Below are 16,326 nucleotides of genomic sequence, written 5' to 3' on the forward strand. Positions count from 1 at the left end.
AGCTGGGGCTCCTCACTTGTCCACGTCGCGCCTCCGTCTCGGTCCTGACGACCTCGCCCACTGTCTGCCTGGTGCCGTGTAGCCCTTGTCGGAGGTGTAGCTGTTGCCATGGCCACCCCGATCTGCTCCACCTCGTCGCCGCCCTGAGGCCCCGCCGCCGCCCAGATCCGACGGGATCCGGTAGCCGTCGCACGGTCTTGTCCGCGCCGTCGTCCGACCTCCTTCCCTGGCCTCCTCCCGGCCCCGCCGGCGAGTTCCCGCAGCCGCCATGGCCTCCTACACGAGCTAGTAGAAGGAGGAGCTCCTCCCGCATCGCGCCCTCTAGCCGAATGGGCCACATCGCCCGCCACGGCCCTTCACCGCGTGCTAGTCAGATCGCCTCGCCTCCCACGGCTAGGGGGCTAGCCGCCCGCCGCCCTGTGCCGCTGGAGCGCCACTACATCCCAGCCCGCTCGCGGCCCCGTCGCCCTCCGTCGCCGGCCTGCCCGTGGAGAAATGGAAGGGGTTCGTCTCCAATAGAATTCGCAACTGAGTTTCTGAAACATGCCTTTGTTGCAAAAATTTCTCCTGCGACAATACCTATGTTGCAGAAAGACGAATATTTTTTTTCTGCAATAAAGCGATTGTTTCTGAAACTGAAACTCGAGCATTGTTTCACAAATTAATGGGTCCAAAGTTTATTTTTTGCAACAAAAGCGATTCTTTCTGCAACTCGACCGTCGTTTCAGGAATTATTGGGTGCCCGACCGGAGCCCCGCGTGCGAGGATCGGACGGCTATGCGCGTAGATCGGACGGTCGTCCAGGTGACGGATGTTTACTAAACATACGCCGGTGGATGCGTAGCAGCCCAGTTATTATTATTATTAAAAAATTGGATAGAGAATAATCCTGAGGCGTATGCAAGCCGTACGTGCGTACCTAGGCTAAGACTGCTAGCACGAGTTTGAGGGTTGTGCAAACAAACTTGTGGTTTGATGGTTAGAGGGACAGTGGTATCCCGAGCCCATCAAGATTCAAGTCCTGGTGCTTGCATTATTCCTGAATTTATTTCAGGATTCCCGGCGGTAAGCTTTTAGTGGGAGGAGACATTTCCGTCGACGACGAGACGCCTACGTTGACTTCTAAAATCTCAAGATGATATGGCGACTGTGTCTATCAGATGTGCTTGTAGGGGTAGGGTGTGTGTGCGTTCATAGGAGTGAGTGTATACGCGTGTATGTGAGCGTACGTTCATAGGGTGAGTGTATGCATAGGGTGAGTGTATGCACGTGTATGTGATCGCCTGCGTCTGTACTATGTTAAAAAAAGAGAGTTCCAGGACTGTATTGTGTTGGTATTATCAACTTCAGGGACCGTATTGGATTAGTTTCAGATTTTAGGGACCGTTTTGGTCCTTGTCAGCAAATTCAGGGACGGTTGATGAATTTTACTCCAGGATCAAGTCGCAACTCCAATGCTATTACTACACCCACCCCACGCCCCCCGCACATCTCAAACTCGTCATCTCCCTGTCATGCTCTGCTCTTACTAGATCCGATCTATGGACCCCGTCCTCCCCGTCCTCCTCCTCCTTTCCCTCGCCGCTTTCTCCGCTGCCTCCGACGAGATCGACGGATGCGGCGGCTTCGTCGAAGTATTCCTCGTGTTACTCGCTAAGCTTCAGTCTCGGCTTGGCTTGGCTTGATTCTAATGCATTTTCCGGTTGGGCTCTTGGTGCAGGCGAGCTCGGGCCTGGCCAAATCGAGGAGGGCGTCAGAGTCCAAGTTCGACTACTCTGACATAACGGTATTTGATACATGCTGCACTCTAATTATTTCGTAAATTATCGTTGCGTTCTACTCTCTCCGTTCCTAAATACGGAGTATAAGTCTTTTAAGAAATTTCACTAAAGACTACACACGGAACAAAATAAATGAATCTACACTCTAATATATGTCTACTCCCTCCGTTCCTAAATAGGAGTATAAGTCTTTCTAGAGGTTCAACTAATGGACTACATACGGATGTATATAGACATACTTTAGAGTATAGATTCATTCATTTTGCTCCGTATGTAGACATCTAGTGAAATATCTTAAAAGACTTATATTTAGGTACGGAGGGAGTAGTTCGTAGTGAAATCTCTTAAAAGACTTATACTTAGGAACCGAGGGAGTACTTGTTGTCTATCAAGTTGCCTCACTCTAATGTGAGGGAGTTGCTGCACCCCCCTCTCTCTGGCATAACGGTATGCGATTTACGTTGCTGCACTTGATCAAGCCTCTGCTAGTTGTTCATGAGTGCTTCAACAGGGATACGTTTTGTTGTTTGAGATAGTTCACTCGAACTGATAACTTGTGGATTTTTCTAGTTGCTGGATGCCACTGGTTCCAGACTTCCAGTGCTTTGCTAGTTTGGGCCAATTATTTATAATTCCAAATTGCTGTTGCTTTGTGCAATGGGGCTACCTGCTACTGGTTGCTATCAATTGGATTAAACTACTATTTCTTTCTTCCCATGGTGAAATTAAAACTGGGTCCCGGAGAATTATAACGCTAATATTTCAATGCCTGCGACTATATGTATGTTGTATTTTGTTGCTGCTACTGAGTTCCATGCATTTGCAAAGCGCACAAGTAGAAAATGTTGGAGGTGTTAGAAACTCTGTCAACAATAGTTGTACTCATGATTGACGGGTTCAGTTGTAATCATAATAGTGGGTTTATATTCTTTATATTCTCTGTCATTCATTATTTTTGAGCTAATTTAATCTGTTTCCCCAAGGAATTTTCTAACACTAACGTACCCAGTGTCATGTTATCATACTACATCAGTGAGAAAATCTCATATCTTCCCTATAGTTGCTTATGCATATCAAAGTCATAGAGAGTAATTCTACACAACAACAACAACAACAACAACCAAGCCTTTCAGTTCCAAACAAGTTGGGGTAGGCTAGAGTTGAAACCCATAAGATCTCGAAGCCAAGTCATGGCTCTGGAACGTGGATAGCTAACTTCCACGCACCCCTGTCCATGGCTAAGTCTTTGTCGATATTCCAAACCTTCAGGTCTCTCTTAACGGACTCCTCCCATGTCAAGTTTGGTCTACCACGACCCCTCTTAACATTCTCAGCACGCTTTATCCGTCCGCTATGCACCGGCGCTTCCGGTGGCCTCCGTTGAATATGTCCAAACCATCTGAGACGATGCTGGACCAGCTTCTCTTCAATCGGTGCTACCCCAAGTCTCTCTCGTATATCGTCATTCCGTACCCGATTCTACACATAGTTCAAAAAAGTGCGCGTTAATTGTGCGTTTTGCCACCGCCTTGCGCTTTTCTGACCAAAGCACATGCTTATGCGCAACTGTGCGCAAATTAAGTGCAATTATGCACTAGGCGTTTTGCTATCGCGTAGAGCCTAGGCGCACTTAAGCGCTTGCTTAGGCGCGCCTTTTTAACTATGATTCTACATCTGCAGTATAATTATCAATTCAGATTGCTTTTGGTGGCCACATATTCTACTTTATGCTTTTGTATTTGTGGTATCTGGTATGCACAAATTCATTACCTCCTAAACTTTTTGAATCAGGTTGAGCTGTGTACTGTCGACGGTTTGGTGAAAGAAAGCACCCAATGTGCTCCTAATGGCTACTATTTCATTCCAGTCTATGACAAGGTATACTTGTGGATGATCTTCAGTGTAGGTTTTCATCATTATGAGTCATCTCACCTTTTCATGTATAATTTTTACAAGTAGGGACACAGATATAACAGTGATAGCTAATTTTGTGATGTATATGGTATTTCAATAGTGAGCGCTGCATTCCCATTAAAACAATTTTGGACCCTTATCTGTTTGATTCTGGTTTGTTGTCTCTCTACAGGGTTCATTTGTCGTCAGAGTTAAGGGGCCTAAGGGATGGTCATGGAAGCCTGAAACTGTAAGTTGATGTGTCGACTGAATCTTTTTGTTCTTCCCTTTTTTCTGTCTTAGTTATGTGCTTGGCTCCGACTTTCTTCTATTTTGTGAAATAAGTCATCAATTAACATTTTCAGGTTCCTGCTGTCATTGATCAAAATGGATGCAATGGAAATGCAGATATAAACTTTCAATTCACTGGGTCTGTTGCTTTGACCATTTATTTAGTACCTCTTTTTGGTGTGGATAATTATCTGATTCAAGTTTCAACTGTTGATTTCCTCATGCAGATTTACAGTATCTGGTAAAATAGTGGGAGCTGTTGGTGGTAAGAGCTGTTCAAAAGATGGAGGACCTTCTGGTGTGAAAGTTGAGCTGTTATCAGATTTGGATGAGTTAGTTGCATCTGCTTTGACATCATCAACTGGAGGATATGCGTTTGTGAACATAATTCCTGGTTAGCCTCACATTCATCATTAGAAAACCACATCATATGCATGTATATAGTCTGATGTGGGAAGTGTTGGTCATTTCCTGTGAGTCCATCTCTTACTCATGTTATCAGCAGCGCCGGAGTACCCTATTAAGGACTTGTATGATGTGACTTTAATTAAAATTTGTCAACGTGTCTTTCTTTTTTGTTTCATTTAACTATATTCGATGCTTAATTTACTCTTGTTAATGACATGCCACTATATTTATATCTTTATAGGTTCTTCAATCTGTTTTTTATTATTGCATTTGTATGGATCAAGTCCTCTGGAAAAGATATGCAATTGGGTCGTTATGTTGGCATGTGTTTCTGATTCGAATAACTTCTTGACCAGTCTGCTTAAGTGCTGAAAATTCGTGTAGAATCTAGTGTAATGGCAAACCGTACCTGCTCCCTCTGTCATGGACTCATGGTTGTGTTGAACCCTAGAGCCCAGAAATCATTTCCCTCCTTTGGTTTTCCACCGGAGGCATGTGTACCACGATTCCACGAACCCTAGAGTCCATATTTATATTTGTATAGGTTGTTCAGTCTGTTTTTTATTATTCCATTTGTACGGATCAAATCCTCTGTAAAAGATGTGCAATTGGGTCGTTATGTTGGCGTGTGTTTTTGATTGGAATAACTTCTTGATCTTTCTGCTTAAGTGGCTAAAAAGTCTGTAGAATCTAGTGTGTTTCTAAAAAGTCGTTATGTTGAACCCTAGAGCCAAGAGATCATTTCCCTCCTTTGGTATTCCACCGGAGGCATTCCATGAGACCCACTCCCACCCCACAATACATCAGCAGAGACATGGCAGTAGCTTTGTCCCAAATGTCTCACGCACCCCCTCTCCATCCTTTCCAAATATGACCCAGACATCTGGGGGAAACCTATTGCAGGCTTGCAGCAAACTGTTTCTTCAACCATAGTTCCGGTCCAGTTCGCTACCGAGTCGCTGATCTCCATGCACCAAATCACAAGCATCAGCACCTAGCTTAGTGGTGGACAGGCTCTCCTCCAGCATGGTCGACGGAGGAAGGTGCTGGAGCAGCTTGCCCGAGATCCTGGCCAGTAGCGTGACACATGAGAGGTCGTGATGATGGTGAAGTGTTGGCGGCGGCTGGTGCTGTGTGGATGTATGTACAGACACCTCCAGCACTTTGGCCTTGAAAGTTGGGATCATGAAGAAGTAAAGCTTAGTGAATCTGGGAGGGATTTGGATTTTTTTTTGAACAGCGGGAAGGGACCCGAGGTTCCGAAATTGGCATTAAAAGAGCAGAATTTACAACACAGCTTACAGAAGGGCACCAAAGAAAGAAGATTACAGACACATCCTTTTTGCCAATGTTCAGGATATCAGTAACTGTAGCTGCTCAGTCAGGTGAGGAGTAGGGATTAATCGGCGAATCGGCCTATTAACTGAATTTATCGGTAACCCATTTATCGTTAGGTTAACCAGGGACAATTATATATCTTAGCTAAATATAGCAATAATGCAGCAGCAGCAGCAGCGATAAAGGAGAGGCAATAAGCAGCAGCATCAGCAGAAGCAGCAACATATAGCACAGAGCAGGAGTAGCATATAGCATAACACGAAGCAGATAGGCATATAACACAGACTGCTTGGGGAGGGAGCAGTGACCTGGAGCAGGAAGAAGGGATGCGAGCTCGGGGTGGGGGAGGCGAGTTCGTCTGCCATGCTACTGGTGTTGGTCTCAGGGAGGGGGAGGGGGGAGGGGGCGGTAAGCTAGAGCAGGAGGAAGAGGCTCGGTACCTGGATCCTTGAGGAGTGCAGGCGGATGGCGCCGGCAGCTGCTCGGAGAGGGGGGCGGCTGCGGCTGCTCCTAGCCTCCTCCAATGAGGATTACTATATAGGGGGAGGAGAGAGTGACAAGTGAGGGAACAGGCTAAAATTTTGGGGTAAATGAGGGAATGGGCCAAAATTTTGGAGCCCAAAGTTCTCTCTTCCTCTATTCAATTAATCGGCCTGACAGCCGATTAATCCGCTGGTCCAGTTAATGCGATGGATAAGGCGTTATCGCATGCAAGGAAAAGAGGGCCTCCCAGCATGGAAGTTAAAAAGGAGCGCGCAGGGGATCGCTTACAGGCCGAAGCCGTTGATCAACCCTAGCTCTTGTTGGAGCAAACTGGAGATATCTGAACGACCAAAGCTTGGCCGGAACATCCATGACTGCGGCAGTCAAATAGGTCGTGGCCGTGCATCTTGGAAAACGAATCACCAAAGCAGTTTCCTTTCCTGTTGGTACACTAGATTTGCATGGACTGAAGCAAAGGCCAGCACCTCAGTGACGAAGAGGGAAAGAACTCCATACTCTACCAGATTGGACTACCACAGTTTGTGGAGCTCCCGTTGGATCCACCTCCAGCAGCTGTCCTCCCCCATGGAAGACAACTGGAAGAGGTGAGAGGCAACCAGCCGACACAGCACGAACGCTGTAAGAAGCTCCAGTCCGGCATGACGCCAAACACCACGAAGGCTGCCGTAACCTAGACCTAGACCTACTATACTATATATAATGAGGATCCACACTCTTATCCTGTCCTCACTCTTGCCGGCCTCGTCGATGAAGGAGAAGAGGAAAAGAGGTGCCTCAGCTGCTGTTCTGTCATCTACACAAGATGATTTGAGGCCTATGCTTTGCTGACAGTTATCATGTTGTGCTACTTGTATTACATTTATGTTAATGCTAGCTGTTAAATCTCCTAATTGGCTGCCATATGTTATACTCCCTCCGTCCGGAAATACTTGTCATAGGAATGGATGTATCTAGATTTATTTTAGTTCTAGAGACACCCATTTTTATGCATTTGTGCGACAAGTAATTCCGGACGGAGGGAGCATAATTTATTTGATGCCTTGCCTTATGCTTTAAGCGCTTAGAAGTTTTGGGCCCTTTTTCCTTTTAATAATTCTGGATCTTTGAGTGAATAGAAATATGTGGTACTTTAGTTCTTGATAAAAATATGTTGTGTACAGCAATTTCGAAATGGAAATAACGAATGCATGGATCTGAATCCCAATTTGCGATTTGGAAATGTATACCCCCTAGTGAACCCAATTCGCGACCGTGAAATCAAATTGTGAATCAAGCGAATTGCGAATCTGGTAACTATGGTGCAAACACCACATTTCTAGCTTAGCTTTTTATAGTGATCTCCATTAATGTATTATGTCTGGTCAGATTCTTACTTGCACCCATTTACAAATGTTAGACATGTATATCTTGTTTCTCCTCCTCATTTGAGCTTAGTACCTGACATGCATTTGCTTGTTTGCTTCTGCGCAGCACCTTTCTTTGTTCATTTATGTGTGTCTTTGATCTTTTCCAGGACTCTACAAGTTGCGTGCATCTCATCCTGATTATGAAATTCAGATGACAGGTTCATCAGAGGTTAGAATTTCATCGTTGCTTATCTGCCAATATATGTTATCACACACATGTATTGCTTATAGTTATAGTGGAGTCTGTTTTCTGTATGTAGGTGGACTTGCGTTTTGGAAATGCTGTAGTAAATGATGTTTTCTTCGTATCTGGATACAATATTCATGGCTCTGTAGTTGCGCAGGTACTAAAGGAATCTGTATGTTGGCTATAAGTTATAACCAGTGCTGTAAGCATATGACTGAAATTCCCAGCTTTAGGGTTGTGATTTTCTTGTTTGCTGGATTTTTAGATTAACATATACTAAGCATTTCTTGTACCAGGGAAATCCAATCTTGGGAGTTCACCTGTATTTATATTCAAATGATGTAAAGGAGGTTCCTTGCTCGCAAGGTTTGATCGATGCACCCAGGGAAGGTGCTCTTTGCCATGCAGTATCTGGTGCGGATGGGAAGTTCTCATTTAGATCAATGCCCTGTGGTAAGTTAACTTGCCCATAGTTCATCACGCAACTGGTACATAAAATTTTATAGTTAACACATGCTGTGGAAGTTTCCTTTTGACATGTCTTCCAGGATAAAAACAACAACAGTTGTACATGTAATTTGTGTATCTAATTAACTGATACTATTCTTCTCTATAAGGAACTGCCTGTCCTCATGCAGCATGGATTGTAAATTATGTATGTTAGTTGTTTATGGTTATTTTCCATTGCAAGTCTTCTTTTGTTTTGCCAAGGAACCTACATGGGAACCTGCATTGTATTTCACTCATATAAACCTTCAGGCTACTATATATTTGTTTTATTACAATGTGTATATGTGCATTTATCTTTGCTGTTGGTGCATCAAGTTGTAGACATTATTTTTATGGTTATTTCCCATAGGAAGTCTTGTTCTGTTTTGCCAGATCTGCATATAAAGGAACCTGCATGAGAACTGCACGGTATTCCAGCCATGTAAATTGTCAGGTTACCTTATTAAATTTGTTTGGTGTAAATGCGCAAGTATCATTGGGGGTTAGTGCATCAAGTTGTAGACACTCCTTCACGTGATCCCTTTCCAAATGCTGTTATTTGATGCGTTATTTGCAATTCTGTTGCTAATCAACATTTTTCATGTGTAATGCTTGCGAAGGTGGGGTGATCTTTGTGCCATAGCATTTCCTGTTCTATGTAAGCACCAAGCATAGAGAGGTTCATTATTTTGTATAATTTTGCAGGTAGCTATGATCTGTTGCCATACTACAGAGGGGAAAACACTGTTTTTGATGTTTCACCTTCTTCATTACATGTTTCTGTTGAGCACAGTCACATGACAATCCCCCAAAAATTCCAGGTAATTTTTGAAACTACTATACATCTCTGGATTGTAAAGTTATGGATGAAGCTATTTTTGCCCGAGGATGGCTGACAAGAGGACTACCTATCATTTAAAGCTGGGTAAATGTTACTTGAAGTTAACCACTAATTGATTAGCATGTATACTTTCTGAATAATGGATAAAACAAAATATCTTTCCTACTTATAAAGTCTAGAGTTGGCGGTTAGTTCACCCTCCCTCCACATTTACTTAGGCATAGTATATGTGGGGCCAGTAACTTACAAATGAATCAAATAAACAAATATATACATCCTCACACGTGGGATCACCACTCATGAAAAAGATCTTACAATCAATAAAAAATGCACTATTACGTTCACACGTGGGATCTGTATTCTTGCAAAAGGCAAAAAAATAAATGAATGTACTCTTATGCTCTGTTTGGATGTAGACATTCAAAGGCTTGGCATTGAATGATTGAATTGACTTACATGCCAAATATCCATGACATTGATATCGAGCTTCAGTATCAATTTTAGTATTTGGATGGTCATATATTTGGCATCTGGAATCCATCATAAGCCACAATTCTAATTCTTCTTTGGTTCACACATGTTGAATGGTCATATAAGTCATATATTTCGTCAGATGATGAATTGCCCATGTACATGTATATGAAGTATGAACAGAGCAACAAATGTTCATGCAGCAGTGCTGGCAAGCAACACTGCACACAGAGCCACATGCACATTGCCAGACATTCTATCTCCATTGCCAGACTCGCCGTCGCCGCCCATCTCCAGCCGAACTAGCCACCCATCTCTTTCCAGCCAAGGCAGATCCGGGCCATGGCGAATCACACCAAAGCTAGGTAGGGTGCATGGGGGAAGCATGGGAAGCATGTGGGCGAGGTGGGGATGGCCGGAGGAGTGCCGTCACTGCGCTCTGCCTGGGCTGTCTCGCCCTGGGGATGTGGCCATCGAGTAGAGAAGCACGGAGGAGAGCACCAGCATGGCGGATAAGTTCTTGACGGAGGCGGCCAGCTAGGGGCTGCTTCCATCGCCGGATGTGGAGCAGGACACAGAAAGGCGCGTGACTAGCTATTGCTGCATCTTTGGCGTGCGTGGTGTAGGCGTGTGGAGGGGTTTGTAATAGGATGGGTAAAGGGAGTAGGGGACGGTATCCGCCTTGATTCGGCGGAGAAGCCGCCGGTCTTGGAGACGGCGGCTGGGGTGGGCTGGCCTTGACCTCGATCTCTTTTCTTCGCGTGCAGGGAATGATGAAGGGGTAGCGAGGCGAGCGATTCCAGGGAATATCGAATGCTGGGGGTCTGAATTTGCGGAGGGCCGTGCGTGTGTTAAGAAAAACACTTCAATATTGAGCTCGAATACCACGCATGAATGTCTAGGCTATCCAAACAGCTGCATTCGGGTCAGCCCAATGCCAATTCCGAATTCCAGCCACCAATGTCTACAACCAAATGGGCTGTTACTCTCATAGGAACCAACACTCCTGTAATTCGCACAAATAAATAAATGTGAAATACCACTCCTAATGCAAAATCTTGCTCTAGATTTTTTAGCTCCCCACTAAACCAATTTTCCTTGGTCTATATCATAGCATGCATCATCGAGCAATTTTATTTATTCTGGCACAATGGAAGATTCTATTCTCGTGCTGGCTTTCTTCCTTGACCGCTGTCCTCTTTCCACATCTCATTACTGCCCAACGTTCCTCGTTTGAAAATTTAAAATTATCTCTCATTGAACCTTGTAATACCACCTAATGGTTGTTTTTGTTGCTCTGATATCCCTGGCTTTTCACCCTCATTTTCTTGCCTAAACCACACAGCAGTTGTTGGACACCAAGGCTCTTTCGGCAATCCCCATGCCAATGGTCTAATTTGCATTTCTAGATGTTTTTTCGCAGCAATGCACGTGTACCATGCTATAATGTGATAGCTTAACCTAGACTTGAGAACTTTTCAGCTGCTTAAGCAATTTGAACATGAACATGTTCTTTCTTTGCTGTGATTTTGAACATGTTTGTGCACATTCAGCTTCAGTAGTTATTTTCCTTGCTCCTTGTATGCAAACCTGATCTCCACTAACTGACTAACAATTTTCCACATTTATCTTGCTAGGTTACTGGGTTTTCTGTTGGTGGTCATGTTGTTGATGGCTATGATGCTGGCATTGAAGGTGCCAAGGTTATAATTGATGGTCAGTTGAGAGCTGTAACAGATAATCTCGGGTATTACAGACTTGATCAGGTACTGTTATCTGATCAGAATTTTAGTTAGCGCATCTGTTTATCTAGGGTGTTTCTTTTCATCTTATTTGTATCTTTACTTGTATCTCAAGGTGTAGCATGGTTTATTTGTGTAGTGATCACTGGCACCGCTAGTCCGCTTAGTCTTTCAAGATGGTTGAGGGGCTTGTAGATTGGTTGTTGATCAAATTAGCTAAGTTGTCTCTTATATATTTGATTTAGGAAAATACAATAAAATAACAAAGTTACTAAAAACAAACAGGAAAGTTCGAACTCCAGTAGAGGCTAGAACGTTTTCTATAGGAACTGCAAATAGTGTGTTATAACTTACATGCGCGGGATCAGCGAGCTCAACTGCCGTTGGATCAATCATTTGATCAGTTAGATACATGACCAGTTTTCAGCCAATGTGGTGTACCTTTCTTATCCCGTCTTTCTACTCTGTGTAGTCTACCTACCCTAGCCTCTAATCCAACCTCATGCACTGCTGACCACAAACAGCTGTAGCCCACTCAAAAGTGTAGTAGCCACGCTAGGTAATGGCCCAGTACTGTTCCTATGCTGCTGCCACAACACCGTCAACATTTTTTCTCCTATTTGTCTTTATGTAAATATTTTGCAACATAACACATGCATGCAAAACTATTCATGTTTTATCGTGCGCATGCAATATAGTTCCAAACATTTTTCTTACTGGCACAAATGCCCGTGCGTTGTAACGGGTACAAAATAAATAAGCTTGTTCTTAGGAATTTGAAATAAAAACTCAAAACAACTTTGCAAGTAGCAAAATATTATTAGAAGTATTGAAAAGTGCATTAACTATACCATGTTGGAGGGCCAATCTCAGAATTCACAAAGAATATTTTCTAATAAACTTCATATTGAAAGACATAAAAAATCTGTCAATTTTTTACATGAAAAAGGCAGTGTGGGTGCAAAGTTGCAGGTTGGGCATCACCAGCATATTCTGAAGTTGTTGATGGAACATCATGTATCCGGATGTCGCTGAGGAAGAGTATCACTATGGCAGCCACATCATATTCCTTTGTTTATATAAAAGGAGCCAAGGATAAGAGCAGTAGTATGATGAGAGGGGGTGCGAGAAAAGGCTTCCATGAAAACGTAATATAATTTACATTCACCAAAAAGCGACAGAATATCACTACATCAGATCATAGTATGTGCCAACACAATCTTTACTTTCTTGGTGCATCTGATCTGCACTCTATGGATCTCAATTACAATTCATGGATAAGAGCAAATTTACTTAAAGGTTTTGTGACATATCTGGTCATCAACACAGATTCCATGATCCACAACTTGTGTTTGGAGATGTGCGTTAGTTATTTCAGTTTATCATGGCAAAAAACCTGCAGCTAAAGACAACGACGTGAAGCCAAGATTTTTCTAATCAATAGAAACTTATAAGTGTTTGAACATGATTGAACTACTAAACCTTATAAGATAAGCTTCTGATTTTTTTTATGTACGTTTAAGAGTGTGTAAGGTCAATCAAAACATATCAAATATGTTGATTGCAAAGAAAATATATTGTGAAGAATAAAAACTATCACTTTGTTATTGTTACCTTAATGATGACGAGTCTATCACGATGGGAAAACCCACCAGCACAGAAATCACGTACATGCATTAAGTCACCACGGGATGACACAAATCATTCCATTTTTCAGTGTATATATCAGGCTATATTTTTAGTGAAAATTGTATGTGCTAAACACATTTGTTGGACAGGAAAGATGCTTCCCTGTTGCCGAAGCTGTGCTTTCGTGATGCAGTCCAGCAAAAAAGTAGCCACAAATCCATTGCATATGCATGCCTAATCACCATACACTGAAAGTCACAACCTATGTTCAACCATAGATCCCTGTATGCATGCATGAACAACAAGATGAGAGGAAACTAATGTGCGCACGTAGGGAAGCCACGGTGGGTTCGCCTGATCAGGTGTTCTCCGACGTGGCCACACCTCTCGGGCGCTTGTAGTCTTCCAACGGTGTGCACTCTCCGACATCTCTTGTGCGAGGGCTGCCCATGCTCCTTAGAGATGTGGTCGGGGAAACCGGGGCTGGAGTGTCGGGCGCCTTGTGCCTCTTGATGAAGGCTTGGCGCCGGTGGCGACGCTCAAAGCGTAATCCCGCTCGCGTGCCGCTACCTCTGCTTGTTTGGTTTCTTTTTTGCTTTGTGGGAAGACTACATGCGGTGGAGTTTGTGTCCTGGTTGCTGCTGGTTTACGTGTGTTGGCTGTCGATTTTTGTGGGCAGGTGGGATGTAGCTGGCCCGCTCGTTCTACATCGGTAGTTGCTGTAACACACCGCCACAAGCATTCGAGGAGACAGAGGAGAATGTGAGACTGCAACAACGTGGTGGTGGGTCAGCGGACGTGTAACCTCACGGCGGTGGCAACGACGACCATGGTGTCGTTGTTGTGAGATCGATCGACTATTGGAGGTCCTGTACTCGGTGTCGTCTAACCTTTCGTTCGCCAACTTTCGTCCTCGTCTATTCCATCCTTCCACGAGATCAAGAACAATGGTTGGCGGCGGCGGTCGGATCGACCCAGCTCGGGCTGTCCGCCTCGAGGGCCACCACCACGGAGCGCATGGGTCCCGAGCGAGCTCTATGCCACACTTGCCATAGATGTTATGATGATCCTGTCAGGAGCAAATAAGGTGGTTCGTGCGAGAAGAAGGATCTTAAGGAAGGAGGGGTGGAGGAGTTGCCATCGTATATGTGGAGGAGGATTCCTCCGAGTCATGAAGAAGAGTCCTGGCTCAAACTCTTTTTTCCCTCTGCTCGGCTGGTCCTTTCGGGCTGAGGCCCATACGGATGACACACCCAGCCACGGTCGAAGTGACCTACCATCGAACGAATCTTTCTTTTTCTACGCACAGGCAGAAACGGTCAACGAAATGTTTTTTTACGACGTGCAGAATCAATTTTGGCAGAAACAACTTTTGACGTATGGCCAGAAGCATTATTCACTTTATTATTAGGTAAAGATTGTTTGGTACTTGGTGTTGCTCCAACGTGAGCTACACTCTCCGACAAAGACACTTGTTGCAGCAGTGTTGTCAGGCTTGCATCTGCGCCAGCTGGCTTTGCAGCATCTTATGTGTCCAGCTCACAGCGTCGCCGGACTGGACTTGCAGCATCGTGATTCCGTCATTTGCAGCAATGGTGGAACTACCTTGCAGCTTCGTACTCACTTGCATCGTCGTTGGCCCCGACATTGCAGCATCTTCGTCCCAGCATGCAGCATCGCGTGCCCTAACTTTCAGCATGCTGCTGCTGTTGCTACTCATTCCTCCTGCTGCAACATGAAAACTGCACATACAACAAAAACATTGCAAAACATTTTCTCTCACGAACCCTTCAAAATCAATCAAAAATATTGCAACGATTGAACATCCATTAGTTGCAAGGCAAAGCTACGTGTTGCCAGGCGGATAAGAGAAAAGACTGACCGGTTCCCTCACCATTGGATGGAGCTGCGGATGTCCGTCCGATCTACCCATTTTTTTTGACCCGTCAACGGCGGGCTTACGCTGCCTGAACCTTTTATTATCAACCATGAAAGATGTTACAGCAAGGGACACCAGAAATACAAGGGGAGAAGATATAGAAGAAAGAAAAAGAAAATTACAAAGCGAAAAGGGACTACATTGTCCCGGCGAGGTGGAACAACATTGAACCCCAGTCTGGAGCATAATTTTGTTTTGGGCAAATGAGCCCCAGTCCCCGATCTACCCACATGACCAGCCATCTTTGCAACAAATGTGCCGTTGCACTATTTTCTGCAACAGAGGTCTTATTGCAGAAAAGTTCCGCAATAGAGGTATAGTTGCAGAATTTTTTGCAACAAAGGTCTTGTTGTAGATTTTTTTTCCGAGGCTGCAGTAGGGCCCTTTTGCAACAAAGGGCATGTTGCAATTTGCGAGGCTGCAATAGGGCCCTTTTGCAACAAGAGCTTTGTTGCAATTGCAACATGCCCTTTGTTGCAAAAATAAATGTCCGTCTGTGTTTGCTGTTCGGATCATCTTCTTAGGGGTCGACACCGCCCTCTGTCGCCTCCATCTCCACCGCCACCTCGCTGTGCCTAGATCCGGCAAGCCGTCGCAGCCAAGCCACCTCCTCCATCGGCTGCCTTAAGTATGCTTGCCCACGCCGACCAGCACTAGCACGTCTGGTCCGCCACCTTGCTATGGCTAGATCCAGCGAGCCGTTGCCGCCGCATCCAGATCTGGCCATCGGGCGAGGGAGCCGTCGAGGCGCACTGTCACTGAATCCACCGAGTCCCGGATCCAAACCGGTTGCTCTGCAACGTAACAATGGTTGAATGGTTGAAGTGAAAAGGATTGCAACAACTATCCCATTGCAAACTTACACTAGGGAAGAGGGTTGCTATCGAGCCATCTGATCAAAAATAGATCCGACGGCCATGAAGGCGGTCGACGCTTGCGTGGGATCTGTTGGGTGGTAGGAAGTGTTTTCCTTTGTTGCAACGAAAGCGCTGAAAACCGGCTGATTCGGTTGTCCGGTCGGACGAATCCGACTCTATGGTAATGTAAACATTGCGATGGGGTAGTTCGGTCTTCGGGGCCGGATAATCCATGGAGTCCAGAGAGTTAGGCCGCACGCATCGTCGATCGACGGTCCGGTTGCTCAGACTGGACAGTCCGGTCCTTATGACTGGACACCCCATTGCTTCCAAAAGGTTTTGCCCGAAGTATTTATGCTGGATAGACTGGTAGTGCAAATTCTGCACAACTCTTGTTCCTCTTCTTGTCTCCACTCTTTGCTCGAGTCTTGGGGCTCCTTCCTTGCTTCTTCTTGGTCCATGCCTTTGTGCCTAACCATGCTTAGCCTTTTGGATTGAGGTAGAACCCATGTCTCATGCAAATCGAAAAGAAGCTCAAGTAGGATTGAAT

General features: G+C 44.8%; 1 protein-coding gene across 1 annotated transcript in view; it reads left to right on the plus strand.

Moving 5' to 3' along the window:
* Nucleotides 1-1,485: 1,485 nt before the first annotated feature.
* Nucleotides 1,486-16,326, plus strand: part of LOC123443612 (nodal modulator 1) — a 28,562-nt gene continuing 13,721 nt past the window's right edge. Inside the window, exons 1-11 of the mRNA XM_045120076.1 lie at nt 1,486-1,634; nt 1,721-1,786; nt 3,573-3,659; nt 3,868-3,924; nt 4,040-4,104; nt 4,193-4,359; nt 7,729-7,790; nt 7,882-7,965; nt 8,105-8,261; nt 9,003-9,118; nt 11,247-11,375. Of these exons, the coding sequence (XP_044976011.1) occupies nt 1,542-1,634; nt 1,721-1,786; nt 3,573-3,659; nt 3,868-3,924; nt 4,040-4,104; nt 4,193-4,359; nt 7,729-7,790; nt 7,882-7,965; nt 8,105-8,261; nt 9,003-9,118; nt 11,247-11,375 (1,083 nt within the window). The 5' untranslated portion in view covers nt 1,486-1,541. The remainder of the gene's footprint in view (nt 1,635-1,720; nt 1,787-3,572; nt 3,660-3,867; nt 3,925-4,039; nt 4,105-4,192; nt 4,360-7,728; nt 7,791-7,881; nt 7,966-8,104; nt 8,262-9,002; nt 9,119-11,246; nt 11,376-16,326) is intronic.

This window comes from Hordeum vulgare, chromosome 3H, assembly GCF_904849725.1.
Source record: "Hordeum vulgare subsp. vulgare chromosome 3H, MorexV3_pseudomolecules_assembly, whole genome shotgun sequence".
Classification (NCBI taxonomy): domain Eukaryota; kingdom Viridiplantae; phylum Streptophyta; class Magnoliopsida; order Poales; family Poaceae; genus Hordeum; species Hordeum vulgare.